The sequence below is a fragment of the Furipterus horrens genome, unplaced genomic scaffold (genome assembly GCF_987537825.1).
Source record: "Furipterus horrens unplaced genomic scaffold, mFurHor1.1.pri manual_scaffold_4, whole genome shotgun sequence".
Taxonomy (NCBI): domain Eukaryota; kingdom Metazoa; phylum Chordata; class Mammalia; order Chiroptera; family Furipteridae; genus Furipterus; species Furipterus horrens.
Genome location: NW_028327174.1, coordinates 189,432,446 through 189,446,087, shown reverse-complemented (window position 1 = coordinate 189,446,087; position 13,642 = coordinate 189,432,446). Strand labels below are relative to the sequence as shown.

At 47.5% G+C, this 13,642-nt stretch overlaps 1 protein-coding gene across 1 annotated transcript in view; it reads right to left on the bottom strand.

Moving 5' to 3' along the window:
* The window catches only part of PAPPA (pappalysin 1), a 217,196-nt gene that overhangs the window by 184,949 nt on the left and 18,605 nt on the right, over positions 1-13,642 (bottom strand). The window contains 1 exon segment of the mRNA XM_090274633.1: positions 114-1,176. Within this exon segment, the coding sequence (XP_090130759.1) occupies positions 114-1,176 (1,063 nt within the window).

The window sequence follows — 13,642 nt, the reverse complement described above, 5'->3', positions numbered from 1 at the left end:
TGCTGTATAAACTGGAAAATCTCCATGACCCCTACAGGCCTCGGGGGACTTGCCTATAAAACGGGGGAACAGCTCAGCACTTAACTGGGCAGCATCTGCCCTGCAGGTCTTACCTGTGTGGAGAGTCAGGATCAAAGCAGGTCTTGGTGACATCGGTGACATCGGGGTCGCAGCACTCCCCGCCATCGAAGTTGAACCGTTCATAGTTACAGTCCATGTCACACACCCCGTTCTGCTGCTTCCTTATGGTGGCCAGGTGGCGCAGGTGGCGGCAGTCCCCGCCGTCGTGGCCAGTCAGTGTGTGGTTGCACTCGGGGTCACAGGTCTCATCCCCGATCTTGCCGATGTCACAGTTGGCCAGGATGAGGCGGTCGCGCAGCGAGGAGTTGCTCACCTCCAGGACCTCCAGCTCCCAGGAGATGTTGTAGTGCTGGAAGGCCTCAGCCAGCTGCTGGTGCTGCAGGTCGATCTGCTGGCGGCTCACGGTGGGGTTCTCGTGGTTGTCGTCATGGAGGTTGACCACACGGTAGCGCACCACCTTGGGCCGGCGGAACCGCGGCAGCTCGTTGTAGCTGGCGATGACGTCTGCATTGTCACACAACGTCTGCCCGCACAGAGGGGGCTCCAAACTTGTGTCCAGCAGGAAGCTGTGGGCACCGTTGAATTCCACTTGGGGGATGTTGCCGTCCCTCATGGGGGACCAGGCGCGCTTCACATTCTCCCAGTTCTCCTGGAGGAGGAGCTGAGGTACGGGAGCGTGGAGGCCATGGATTTCCATGTCTAGCAGCACCTCCCGCTGCGTCCTGGCCACCTTCCACAGACTGAAGCGTTCGATGTAGCCCCGGAAGTTGTGATTCAGGGTGCTTCCCCCCAATATGAGCACTTTACACTTCTGGGTCAGTGCGCTGAATATGCCGCCCACCTGCTCCCCAGAGGTTGCCACCTGGGCCCCGTTCACATAGAGCTTCATCAGCCGCCCATCGTAGGTGGCAGCTAGGAATACCCACTGGCCTGGGAGGTAGCTTTGGTGGGCATGGATGGTGGTCGCTTGCCGGGCCCGGTCTGTCTTCAAGGAGAAGAAGTAGCGCGGGTCTCTGTTGCCTTGGTCACTGACGGTGTGAATGCCCACGACCCATCCTCGGTCACGTGTGGTATAAGAACACTTGTCATACAGCCCTATGTGGCCCCAAAAAAGAAAGATGAATAAATAAAGGGTGAAAATAAATAGGGGTAAGTTATTTCTTTCTGACAAAATTTATACCAGGATATCCTAGACCATAGGTCTTCAAATTGTGCTCTGTTGGATGCTGGCAGTTACTACAGGAGCCTCTGGGACAACCCCTAGGGCAAGGCAAGGGCCAGAGAAACTGAGAGGACAAATGAGTTGGATTTGAGGGGTTCCCACACAACTGGAACCCAGTTTCACTTTTATTGGTTTTGCATATGGAGCACACAGAAAAAAATTTTTTTTTGAAGAATGGGTACTTGAGCTAAAGAAAGCAACACACCAATAATGACAATTCAAACCTGAAAACCTTTGATTTTGCAAAGCTGTTAGATGGAGAAGAGGACATTCTAATTAAGAGACTATTTTAAGTGTAAGATGATAGAGAAGGTAAGAGGAGAAACAGAGGGTGATGATATGAACAGAAGATGTTCATTTAGTAGGATAGCTTCTCCTATGGTCACCACCACTTGGAGCATACATCAGACATTAGCAGTCATCAAATGCTCAGTGGTGGTGCATTGTTTGGAAAGTTGGCCTGAAGAAGTGGAGTGGGGACAAGGAAATCTATCGCTTCTATCTCAAATAGGAGTTCTGGCTAGCCCTGACATGTATTCCCAAAGAAGGCAGGAATGCTTAATATCTGAGCTGGAAAGGTTTTTAGAGATTACCACTTTCAACTCCTTCGCTTGGCAGGTCAGAGTGTTGAGACCCAGAGAATGGAAGGCATTTGTCAGGTTACACAGAGTCATTGACAAATTTCCTGAGATCCACTTCAGCTTGTTTTTCTCTGATGCTAATTTTTTTTTTTTTAAATGAGCAGCCTCTTAACATAAGCAGATGTTGGGGACTCCTACATAATAGTTAATAATAAGTAAAATGTACCAAGCCTCTAGGGCAAGTCAAACTTTGTGCTAAGGTTTGTGTATGCATTAATTTGCTTAATCTATATAGTATACCTAAGGTGGTGATACTAAGGTAACAGAGGAGTAAATGGAAATTAAAGAAGGTAAAGCAATAAGTTTAAAGTTAACTGGTTGGTAAGTGGACCTTGGAATTCACTGTCATTTTCACTAACTCTACAGCATCTCTGTCCTCCTTATCAATGTCCCCAGGGATCTGGACCACACTGTCTGCCTGGGGATGTCATCACAAATTTTATTTGGGTATTTGGGAAAGTTTCAAGCCAGACATCTCTAGGCTTACTCTGGGAACCCCAGGAAGTCACTTACCAGAGTCTCTCTGGATTTAATTATCTTTACACTCACCAACCCCTATTCCCCAGCCTTTCTGGAATATACCCAGTGTCCTTGGCACAGACAGGCTGTTGGATGGGGAAGAGGACTTTCTAATTAAGAGTGTATTTTAAGTGTCAGATGATGCATGAGGCTAGGTGGGAGGAGAAAGACAGGGATAGGAGAATGAATAAAAGATGATTATTTAGAAGGACAGTCCCTACTTTTAGCTGGAGAATTGTTGCGGTCACCATAACTTTGAGCGTGCCTCTGCCATTAGTGCTCATCAAACGAGCATGGAGAGCTTCCAGAAAAATCAATAGCGGAGGCCCACACAGTCTTTACTTCTTTGTGGGCACCGGGGCCTCAGAATTTGTGTAAATCTCTCTGTTAGCAGCTGCCATGGAGGGTAGTTTCGGCACCAGGAGTCTAAGTCCACCTATACCTCTCCTCCCACTCCCCGCCCAACCGTCCTTCAGAAAATGGCCAGTGTCCTCAAAAAGTCAGCTTACTCGCACAGACTGAGCAACCTTGGTGAGGAACCAAGCACCTCTTCTGGGTCTTGGTTCGCCACCTGGTCAAGAAGGGGATTGAATGGAGATCCCCTCACATGCTTGGCCCAAGTCTACTTTTCTGTGATGCTAAATTTCCCAATGGTGCAAAACAGAAACCACCTCTTCCAGGAAGCTCTCCCTGATAACCTTATAAGGAATGATCATTTTTTTCTCTGAACTCATTCTACTTTTAGGAAACTGGACACTTGCTTTTTGGTTTTAGAATCATCTTACCACACCCTCTCCCACCCCAGACGGGATGCCTTTTCAGACTGATGACTCTGTCTGGGTCATCTGTACCATCAGCAGCTTGCTCCATGCCTACAGCAGCCACTTTAGTGTCTTATGAATGAGCACACGAATAATGAGTGGGAAAAGAGAAAAGGACAAACGGAATCCGAAGCAGTAATTTACATCTCCATGGCTAAAGGACGGAGGAAATCAGAAGACAGTGTGTGTTCTTAGTAGGGTAGGAAGAGAAGCGTCTTTGGACTTGCGGTAATTCTGATGACAGTGATTACTAGCTGTACATCTGGGGCAAATCACTTCGCCTCTCTGGATCTTACTTCCCTCATCTGTATCTCTGTAAATATGCTGTCATACTTAAAAGACACAGAAGATGAACCATCCTTGGCCATACAGTGGGTCTCCAAATGCAAGTTCATTTTTAAGATTCTGGAAGGTTGGGGGGTGATGTCAAGGATGAAAAGCAGAAAATGACAAACAGCAAAAACACAGAAAGGCCAGAGAGAGAAGGTACCCTGAGGGCATCTTGACCCATGTACCAAGAGCACGTAGGATGGAGGCTCAAAAAAGCACCAGTCCCCCTCCAATCTACCAGCAAACCCTACTTAGAAATAATGAATCCCTGTGGGCTTAGCTGCTAGTAGTAGGAGACTTGCACCTCCCTACTGACTCCTCCACAGCCAGGGTTCTGATTCCAGATTTGGGATAAGTTACCCCACTATGGGAAACAAGGAGAGCAATGGTTTCTGGAGCCCCACTCTTGTGTTCCCTACCCCACCTCTAAACTCACCCTCTCTTTTTCCCCTGACTAACCCTCACCCCCTACACTTAAACAGAAAATTCTTCTAATGAGGAAATTAACATCTGAAACTGGATCCTCCCTCTCCCTCTCCTTCTCTCTCTCTCTCGCTCTCTCTCTGTCTCGCTCTCTCTCTCTCTTTCTCTGCAGGTTTTTATTTTGTCAGGGGCTTGTAGTCCCTGGCTTTCCTGTTGCCTTTGGAAGGCGGCTAGCAGGGTTAGCAAGGCAAAATGTTTACATATCTGTAGGGCGCCCTCTGTTCAGAACCTTCCTGGGGCTGGGGACCCTGGCTCAGGGCACCTCTGTCTGCAGTAGAGAGAGATGAAGGAAATAGTGAGAAGAGGCCAGACTCTGTAACACTGAACACACTTGAGTGGAGGACCACGAGGTGGCTCAGCCCCAGGAGGCAGAGGAAGGGCAAAGAGAGGGTTTTCAGTGGCACCAAGAGGAAACACATTAAGGGAAATGAGAACCTTGAAGCAGTGGCTTCAGAAGTCGAAGGAAATATTTACCTGGAATGGAAGTGGTGAAAAGGAAATCACTGACTTCAAATAGGGAGGGGGTGGGGGATATAATGTTCATGGGAATGTATTTCTGTAGGAAAAGAACATCATCAACAGTAGTGACATTTCAGGGGACCAAAGGAGGACACTGCATCACCAGCCTAGAACCAGGGATGTGGAACCAAAGACCTGGGCACAGCTAGCTGGATGGACTTGTCTGGGACAAGCCACACCACTCCCTTATGCTGAGGAGTCTTGTTTCTTTTCCTGAAAAAGGCAGGGTTCGGATTAAATTATCCCCCGCCACTTCAGAGCTCTTTTGTGCCCTGTTAAAACGGCTCCTGTACGCAGAGGTAGTCAAAAATATGTGTTGACTGGAATCGGATGCCTCCGGTCATTCCGGGTTCCTGCATGCTTCGGTCCCCTCTCCTGCAGACAGGGGACAGTGTTCTCTGGAGGACATGGGTGCACCCCTAACATCTCCACCCTGTCGTCTGTCCCCATGGTTCTCCAGGAAGATAGAGACGCAGTGAAAGAAATGGTGAGAATCGGTCTGAAGTCGGCACCATCTGTGTGGTACTGGAGGTTGATCCCAGGGGATGTGCGCCCACCTGGCGTGATGGAAGCCTCAGGCAATCCTGCATACACCCACATCTAATTAGCACCAGCCTGCCTCAAGGCTGTAATCACATGGAAGCACACAGTGAGAGTGGGAGACAGCTTGTTCCCAGGCCTGCGACGTACGTGGGGCCCACTGCACAGACGGAGAGGTGGAGGCCCAGACCAGGTAGGGGGCTTGTCCTGGGGCTCATGGTAATCACTGGTTGTTCAAACCTTGGTCAGCTGGCCTGGGTAGGCCTGCTGTGAAAAGGGCCTCATATCCCTACCAAGCAGCTTGATGTTTATTGTCACGGCCCCTTTTTCTTCTCCTCTACGCAGAGGTGAAGAGCACATATGAAGAAGGCAAGTCCAATGGCAGAGGGCTGGACTGGGAGAATCCTCTGGGCTTCAGGGTCGCCCTCTGAGGATCACTTTACAGATACTACCCCGGGGCAGCTTTGTCTGACCACTCCATTCCTCCCCAGGTACAGACAAATCTTCCTCCCATACATTCATCATACTCCTCCCTGTCTGAGAACTCACCACTTCTGTAATTACTGATCTGATGTCTTACGTGTCTATTTGGTTCATTTGGAAATGCTCAGCATCCAGCACAGAGCCTGGTACCTTGTAGGTGCACCACGGAGCTTGTTATTGAAAGTAAAAGATAAAGGAAGGGAGGGGAGGGAGGGGAGGAGGGGCGCTTCTCTATTGCTGGCTTCCTTGAAGAGCATAGTACCCTTTAGTTAGAGCTTTCTAAGTACCATGTGCTCTGCATGACTTCTCTCACTTAATCTTCACAACAAAGCTATCCGCACTGCCCCCCTGACAGAGAAAACTGAGGCTCAGGGAGGGGAAGAGGCTTATCCGAGAAAACACAGCTTGGGATACAGGCCCACAGGATTCCTAGGCTCAGGTCCTTAATCACGTCATTGCACTAAGCGCCAAGTGTGGGCTGTTTGAAGGCACGGCCCCCTCCAAAACTATTTCTGTAAGTCCCACAGCGCCAACACAAGCAAGCTGGGTTGAACTGCAAGCCAGGAGGTGGCGGTCCACATCATCCTTCTGCCTGGGCCTAAAACACTGACTAAGAATCCGTGGTTCTTTAAGACCAGTGCTTCTTCTGTTCTACTTGGGTCACCCTGCTTCATGGGGACCCAAGACTGCCCTGGACCTGTTGTCTATCTGGAGTTAGGGAAGCCTCCCTGGGCTTGTCCTTCAACATCTAGGCTCTCATCACTAGTCTCCTTGCTTGTTGGTGTCTGCTCCAGGTTTGTCCCACCTTACAGGGTTGACACTGGTTCTTTTTTTTTCAAGGTTGCTGTCACATTCTTAGCTGCCTCCCCTCTTCCCGCCCATTTGTGATGGGCTCAGTGGTGTCTTCCCAAAATTCCTATGTTGAAGCCCTAACCCCGTGTACCTCAGAATGTGATCTTATTTGGAGTTAGGGTCTTTACAGAGGTAATCAAGCTAAAATGGGTCCCTCGGGTGGGCCCTCATCCAATCTGACTGGTGTTCTTTGAAGAAGAGAAGACACACACGCACAGAAGAAAGACCATGTGAAGACACAGGGAGAAGACAGCCATCTACAAGCCAAGGAGAGAGGCCTCAGAAGAAACCAACCCTGTGGACACCTGACCTCAGACGCCTGACTTCCAGAATTGTGAGAAAATAAATTTCTCGTGTTTAAGCCACCCAGTCTGGAGTAACCCTGGAAAATTATAACACCATCATTCAATAAGTTTTCTCAGCTTTCCCACAAACGCGTCTCTAAGACCGATCCCATCTTGTGGTGCCTCGTGCCCAGATCAGAATCTACTGCCTCCATTCACTCAATTCCTATTGTGAGCAGAGCCAAGTGTATTTGGAAGATGCAAAAACTGCTGTGTGTAGTCACCACACACAGGAAACGGTCCTCATGGGGGAAAGGTCCTTCTGTGTTTCAGCTCCAATGTGCATTTCTGAAGCACCTGCTGTGTGCTGAGCAGGTAGAGAGCTGCTTCTAGACCAAGGTGTCTCACATCACGCCAACAGCAACCTTGTATAACAGGCACAATTTATAGATGAGGAAACTGGCAATCAGATAGGTGAGGTCACCTGCCCAAGGTCATGCAGTACTAAGCGGTAGGAAAGACTGGAGTTCAAGACTCCTGACTTCAAGTTCAGTTCCCCCACAGATAAGCAGGGCCTCAGTGATGCCTCCACCCTGTATTTTTCTCCCCAGAATGTTTTCCCAGGACGGCTTAACTCAACACAAAATCAGCTCTGATAACATTTGACTTTCTTCCATTATTGTCTAGGGAGGACAACTAGCAAAAAAATGACAATTTATATCAAGTTTATATTATTATTTGTTTTCTCTGATGGGGAAAGTGGAGGTGGGAGGAGTGAAAACTCTACCTGCGTCATTTCTGCCTGTGACAAAGTAGCATTTTCAAATAATGATAATAATAATGAACATTTGCTGAGAGCCTCTATGCAGCAGTTTCTCTACTAAGCAAGCACAGATGTCTTTTTTGGTGCTCATAGTGACCTAGTGACATGGGCTTTTCTGATATTCCTTTGACAGAGAAGGAAACTGAGACGTAGAGAAGCTAAGTGACCCCCCATCCCCAGGGATCTCAGCTAGAGGGAGTTTCAATCACAACTGGACTGACTCTAAGCCAGAACTCTCCTCCAGATGCTTTTCTTCAATGGGAATGACTCTTAGCCCAAGGTCAAGGTTATTTGCCCCAGCTCTGCCACTACTCTGCTGTGTGTCACTAGGAAAGCAGCTCCCCTCTCTGGGCTCCCTCATTTCCCCACGTCTGAGATGGGAGGGTTACAACAGACAGCTGCAGATGTCCCTCCCATTTGTCTCAGACCCCCTGTGGCTTTGAGATGCCAGGTCCTTTAGCCATCCCACCTTGCTTCCCACTTGGCAGATGTAAGGTCATGGGAGAAGGGCAGGAAGGAAAGGAAGACAGATCCAGGCCCTTCAGTTAAAGGGCGTCCACTAGCTGTGGGACATCTGCCAGGAAAATAAGAGCAGAGGTGAGAGGCTGTGGGGATGAAAGGGGGGAACTTAGGTCAACAATATGGTTTCTTTCAGGAGGTTAAAAAACATAAAAGCTGAATGTTGGAGCTGGTCCCATTTTTGTTGTGTTGCGTTTGGTTTTGTTTTCCCTTCTGTGATTTAGTGGCTGGTATCAAAGCCACAGAGGAGTGCTTGAGAGAGCAATCCTATGGAAAGCTTTCATCTGTCCAGAGGACAGTGATTAAAACAGACAGATTCAGGTTAAGTGTACCCATGGTCCCTGCATATGCTTCATTCAGGGGGCAAGGGGGAGGACCACCAAAATGACTTGGGGGGACTTAGCAGACCCAAGCATTCAGAGAAAGGCTGAGGGTATCACTGAGGCAGGTACCTCAGTACCTGCTCCTCAGCATTCCCATCCCCGCAGGCTCACCTTGACTCAGAGGATTGATTTCAGGCTCAGTGGAAGAAACAGGCTTGAAATAAACCAGACCTGGCTGGAGGCTTATCCAAACTATGCTGAGTTTTGGACATACCCTGTCTCCTGATGTAAGAAAGGCAGGGAGCACCCAAAATGACCCTTTGGAGCAATCCACATGGTCAAGACTAGCTCAGGTGTCTCCTATGTGTTGGCCATGAAGTGAATGTGTGGGACCAGATTTCCTTGTGCAGGGCCGTGTGGAGCAGTAGAAAATCTCCACAGTGGCATGCGTGTCTGCTCTCTGCCTGTATTCTTTTTCCCTGTTGGGAGCCCTTATCTGAAATTCCCTGGACTACATGAGCCTGCTTAGCTTTTTTACTCGCTGTGTGACCTTGGATGAGTTCATTCAACTCTCTGAGCCGCCGTTCTCCCTCATGTACACCAGGGATTAAAAAGTTTTGTCCTGTAAGCTTCACCAATTGTTTTTCAGAGAGAAGAGAGATAAAGGCACGCATATTTCCTTGTAAATGATTTAAGGCTATCCAGACATAAGGCAAGATTGACAAGAGTATGCCTGAGGGTTCCTAAAACCCACAAGCTTTATTAATACACAGACCTAAACGGTGTGTTTGAGGGGGCAGAGTGTTTTTGAGGGCTCACGGTTCACCTGCTTCCTTCTGGCTCTCGACTCTCCAGCCTGCTTTTTTTTTTTTTTTTTTTTTTTTTTGCTTCTGTGTAAGCCGGCTGTGTAGACAGAGAAAGGTCAGGGTCTTGTTGATCAACATATGTGCCTTCAAATGCTGGCTCTACCATTCACTAGCTATGTGACTTGGAAAGTTGGGTCACCTCTCCTAGTATTAATCTTCATGTCTCTAAAATGGAGATGATACAGCCTCCTTCTGAGGGCTGTAGGGAGGACTAATGAGATAATCAACATCCCAGGACTTGGCACATGCTCACAGGCAACGGAACAAGTGTTAAGCATGTGTACTGTGGATTCTGATCTGTTGGAATCCCCGCTCTGCCCCTTGTTAGCTGTGTAGCCTTAGGCAAAATCCCTTCACCTCCCTGATAGTTACCTCACCTGTAAACTGCTAATAATAGTATTTAATGCCTAGTGCCATTTTGAGGATTCAGGGAGGGAACGCAAACACCCATTCGTAGAGCACGTGATAATAAACGTTAGCTACACAATGTTAACCATACATGTCTGTTGCTTTTTCTGAGAATTAGAACCAATTGTTTGTTTACCTTCTTTTGTGCTGTGACACTCTACCCTTTCTGATGTCTTCTGAAATAGAGAGACAGGTTCCTGCTCTCTTTTTCACATTGTCAATGAGATTGGTGCATATGAGCTTAAAAAAAGAAAAGCAGGAGGAGAGGAAGAAAAAGACAAAGATGAAGAGGAGGGGGAGGAGGAGGGGGATGAGGAGGGGAGGAGGAGGAGGAGGAGGAGGAGGAGGAGGAGGAGGAGGAGGAGGAGGAGGGGGACTCATGCTTTTTGTTGCTGTTCACTCTCCAGTGTTGCCACAAAGCTGACCCCCGTAGACCGAGTGGGGCTGGTGCCATGAAGAAGACAGCTCACCTTTGGTCATTTTGATGATTTCAAAATCTACAAGTTCTCCCCACTCACTCATCAAACCTCAGAGATAAGAACACCACTTCCCAGCCATTTTTGAGGACCAGTGCTGTTGCCCACATTCTTTCTAGCAGCCTCAAGCCCTTACCCTTCCTCATTCACGGAATCAGGCATAGTCAGGGCTGGAGGTTCCCTTCAAGATCATCAAATCATCTCTTTCAAAACCCGACTTCCTGCTGGAATAACTGGTGCTATATCTCAACAAGTGACGGTTCATATTTCCAGAAGCAGAGAACACCTTGCGGTCTGAAGAAGGCCTTCGCACCTGCGGGTGTTTCTCACTGCTCCCCTAGAGTGAACCCCAATTGCCTCCCTCTCTTTACCATCCAGTGGTCCAGGATCTGATCTTCAGGGGCCCATGGAGTTATTCTGCACCCTTTACCCCAAGACATCCCTGGAAATGTCTAACCTTTTGATAAGAGTTTTCCTTGCCTCTTCTATTCCCCAAATTAAAAACCTCATGTTCTACCTGTTGTACCCATTTGTCCATTTCCTGATTCATTCCACACACATTCATGGGGCATCTATGTAGAGGGAGACCTGCTGTTTCCTGGTTCCAGGGCTAGTCCTTCTGTGGATACTATGCAGTTAGGAAGACCTATTCTTACCATACCTGCCTCCTTCCAATATCCCTAGGATCACTACTTGGTTTCTTCTACTGCCATTCAGAGCCATGTGAACCCACTGAGAAAGAAACAGAGCCCCACTTATGGCACGCCATGTATGAGGCCAAAGACCTTTGTGGGCACCATCTCTTTGAGTTATTACAACTATTCTGAGATAAGTTTGTTCAGTCCTATTTTATAAATGAGGGAACTGAGACTCAGAATGTTGCACTGACTTCGCAAAGGCCCTTTAATTTGTAATAACATAAACTGGATTAGAATCCAGCTCTCTGACTCTAAAGCCAAGTGCTTTACAAGGCCTTAGATTTTCTATGGATAAATAGAAGTAAAAAAAAAATGTTTAATTAGTTGAATATTTACTTACTCATATAGTCAGTTTTTAAATCTTCCCCCAAATGGTTATACATTATGTTGGTTATAACAATACAGGAAGCATTCTTAACTTTCCTTGGAGCTTTAAAATGTACGCAGTATCTTAATTATTTCATTTGCTTCTCCAAGAGCTCTCTAAAGGAGGCAGAATAGAAATTATGATTCTGTTCAGAGACATGGGGACAGTGAGTCTCCAAGAGGGTAGAGTACATGTCTGTTCACCATTTTGCATCTAGAGCCTCTTCTGTAGGAGCCTAGAAAATAAATGCTCTATAAACTTTTCCTGGGTTGGGGGATGGATGGACGGAAGAAAGGACAGATGGAAGATGAAGGAAGGAAGGAAGGAAGGAAGGAAGGAAGGAAGGAAGGAAGGAAGGAAGGAAGGAAGGAAGGAAGAAAATCCGAGGCTTGTGAGGAAACCTGACTTAAGTATATTTTGAATTTCCAAACCATCTTTACAATACTAGAACAAAAGCCTTGACTTGGAGGCAGGAGTGGGCATCTCTGTGACACAGGATTAGCCCCTTCAACATCTTGGCCCTCAGTTTCTCCGTCCATACAGTGGGAGGGTGGCATCAGTGGTCACTAGTGTGGTTGTGCAAAGTACTAAGTGACAAAGAGCCAGGAAAGCACAAGTCAGCTGAGTGCTGGCGGGACTAAGCTGTGTGACCTGAGGCAAGTTGAACCCTCTCTCTGGTCCCCTTTCTCATCTGTGAAAGGAAAAGACTCAGGGAAATAACTTCCAGGGACTTTTTTTTGAAAATGTAGAAAAAAGGTTTCTAAATGAGGGGTGATAAACTATGAATTTTGCCTTGATTCATCGCTAATGTACCATTGATTTGGGGCAAATTCTCTTTATCCAGGATCCCGTCATGACTATCATGAGCCCTGGCCACTTTTTCCTTTCCCCATAAATATAATTATATTTTATGATTGCATTGCCATAAAGCTTTATGTAATCAGGAAGACTGAGTCATTATTACACACACAATTTTATTATATTAACTTCTTTCTTCTAATTTTAAAAGAAATCAAGCCATTTTTATGGACCGTTAAAAGTGCTGTGGACTTCAGGCACTGTGCCAACTCTGCCTAGTAGATGAGTCAACTTAGGGTCCATCCTGGACCTCACATCCTCATGTACACAGTCGCATCAGGAGGGGCATTGAGTACCTGTAGCCGATGCAAGGCACTCAAGAGGGATGGGGAAGGTTCCCACATGAACGAGCCAAATGATGTCAATTTCATAACTGACACAGACCCACAGCACGGTATGTGAAAACACACCCCAGACAGTGTGGGCTGAGCTCGGAAACAAAAGCTCCTCTCTCGGGTGAGCCTGCCATCACCTCATCCTGGCCCACACAGCCAGGGTGAGCCTCTCAGGGAGAGAGATGACAAAGGGTGATAAGAAAGGGATTCGGCCAGACAGGCAGATCCCTGCTTTGCAGGGCTGGTGCCATCCGGAATTCCTCTCCAATGCCGGGAGAGCGATGATAGCTGGTGCCTGCCGAGCGGTCACCGCGTACCAGGCACTGTGCGAAGCTCTTTGCGCGGATTAGCTCAGATGACTTTCACAACCATTCAAGCAGGAAGTATTGTTATTATCTCCATTTCACAGAGGAAACTGAAACCCCGAGAAGCCCAAATACAGTGCCCAAGCCTGAGTAACTCCCTGGCAAGAGACAGAGGTGGAATTCAAACCCAGTCCACTGGACTCGAGAATTCAGATTCTTAACATCTACGTGATGCTGCCCAGCCAGGGAAAGTGACCACGTGAGGCTGAGGGGTTGTTTTAATTATAAGTAAATAAAGCATGATAGAGAAAGTTCTAGTACAGATATAAGCAGAGCTACTTGATTCGGATGGGAAGGCTCAGGGAAGTTTTCCTGTGTGAGTGACTCAATAACTGAGCCTTGCATGAGGAACAGGAATTTGGTGCGGGCAGCTGGGCAAAGACCTCACAGAAGGTGAAGCTTGCGCCCAGGCCAAGAGCTGTGACGTCTGCTTTTGATGGCACGGCGGGTATACAGAGTAATAAAGGGAAATGAAATAGCAAGGGCGTCTGAGGCTAGATTGCAAAGGGCTGATACCTGAAGTTTATTCCATAGATAACAGGGACTCTGGTAGTTTTTTAGGCAGAGAATCCATGGGGTTGGAGACCATTAGCTAGGGATTTCATGATGTTCTAACTGATAGTGTCACAGAGCTGAAAGAACTGGGACTCATGTCTTAGGACTCCCTGTGCAATGGTCATTGGCAGTCTGCTGTCATTCAGTCTTAAGACTTACAACGAAAAGTGTGGCATGTAAACAAAATTTTGAAGAAGGCTGACAGACTTTTCAGATATCAATGTTCTATCATTGTACAATCTGCTACAAAATTGTGAATTGTGATTCAACTCAA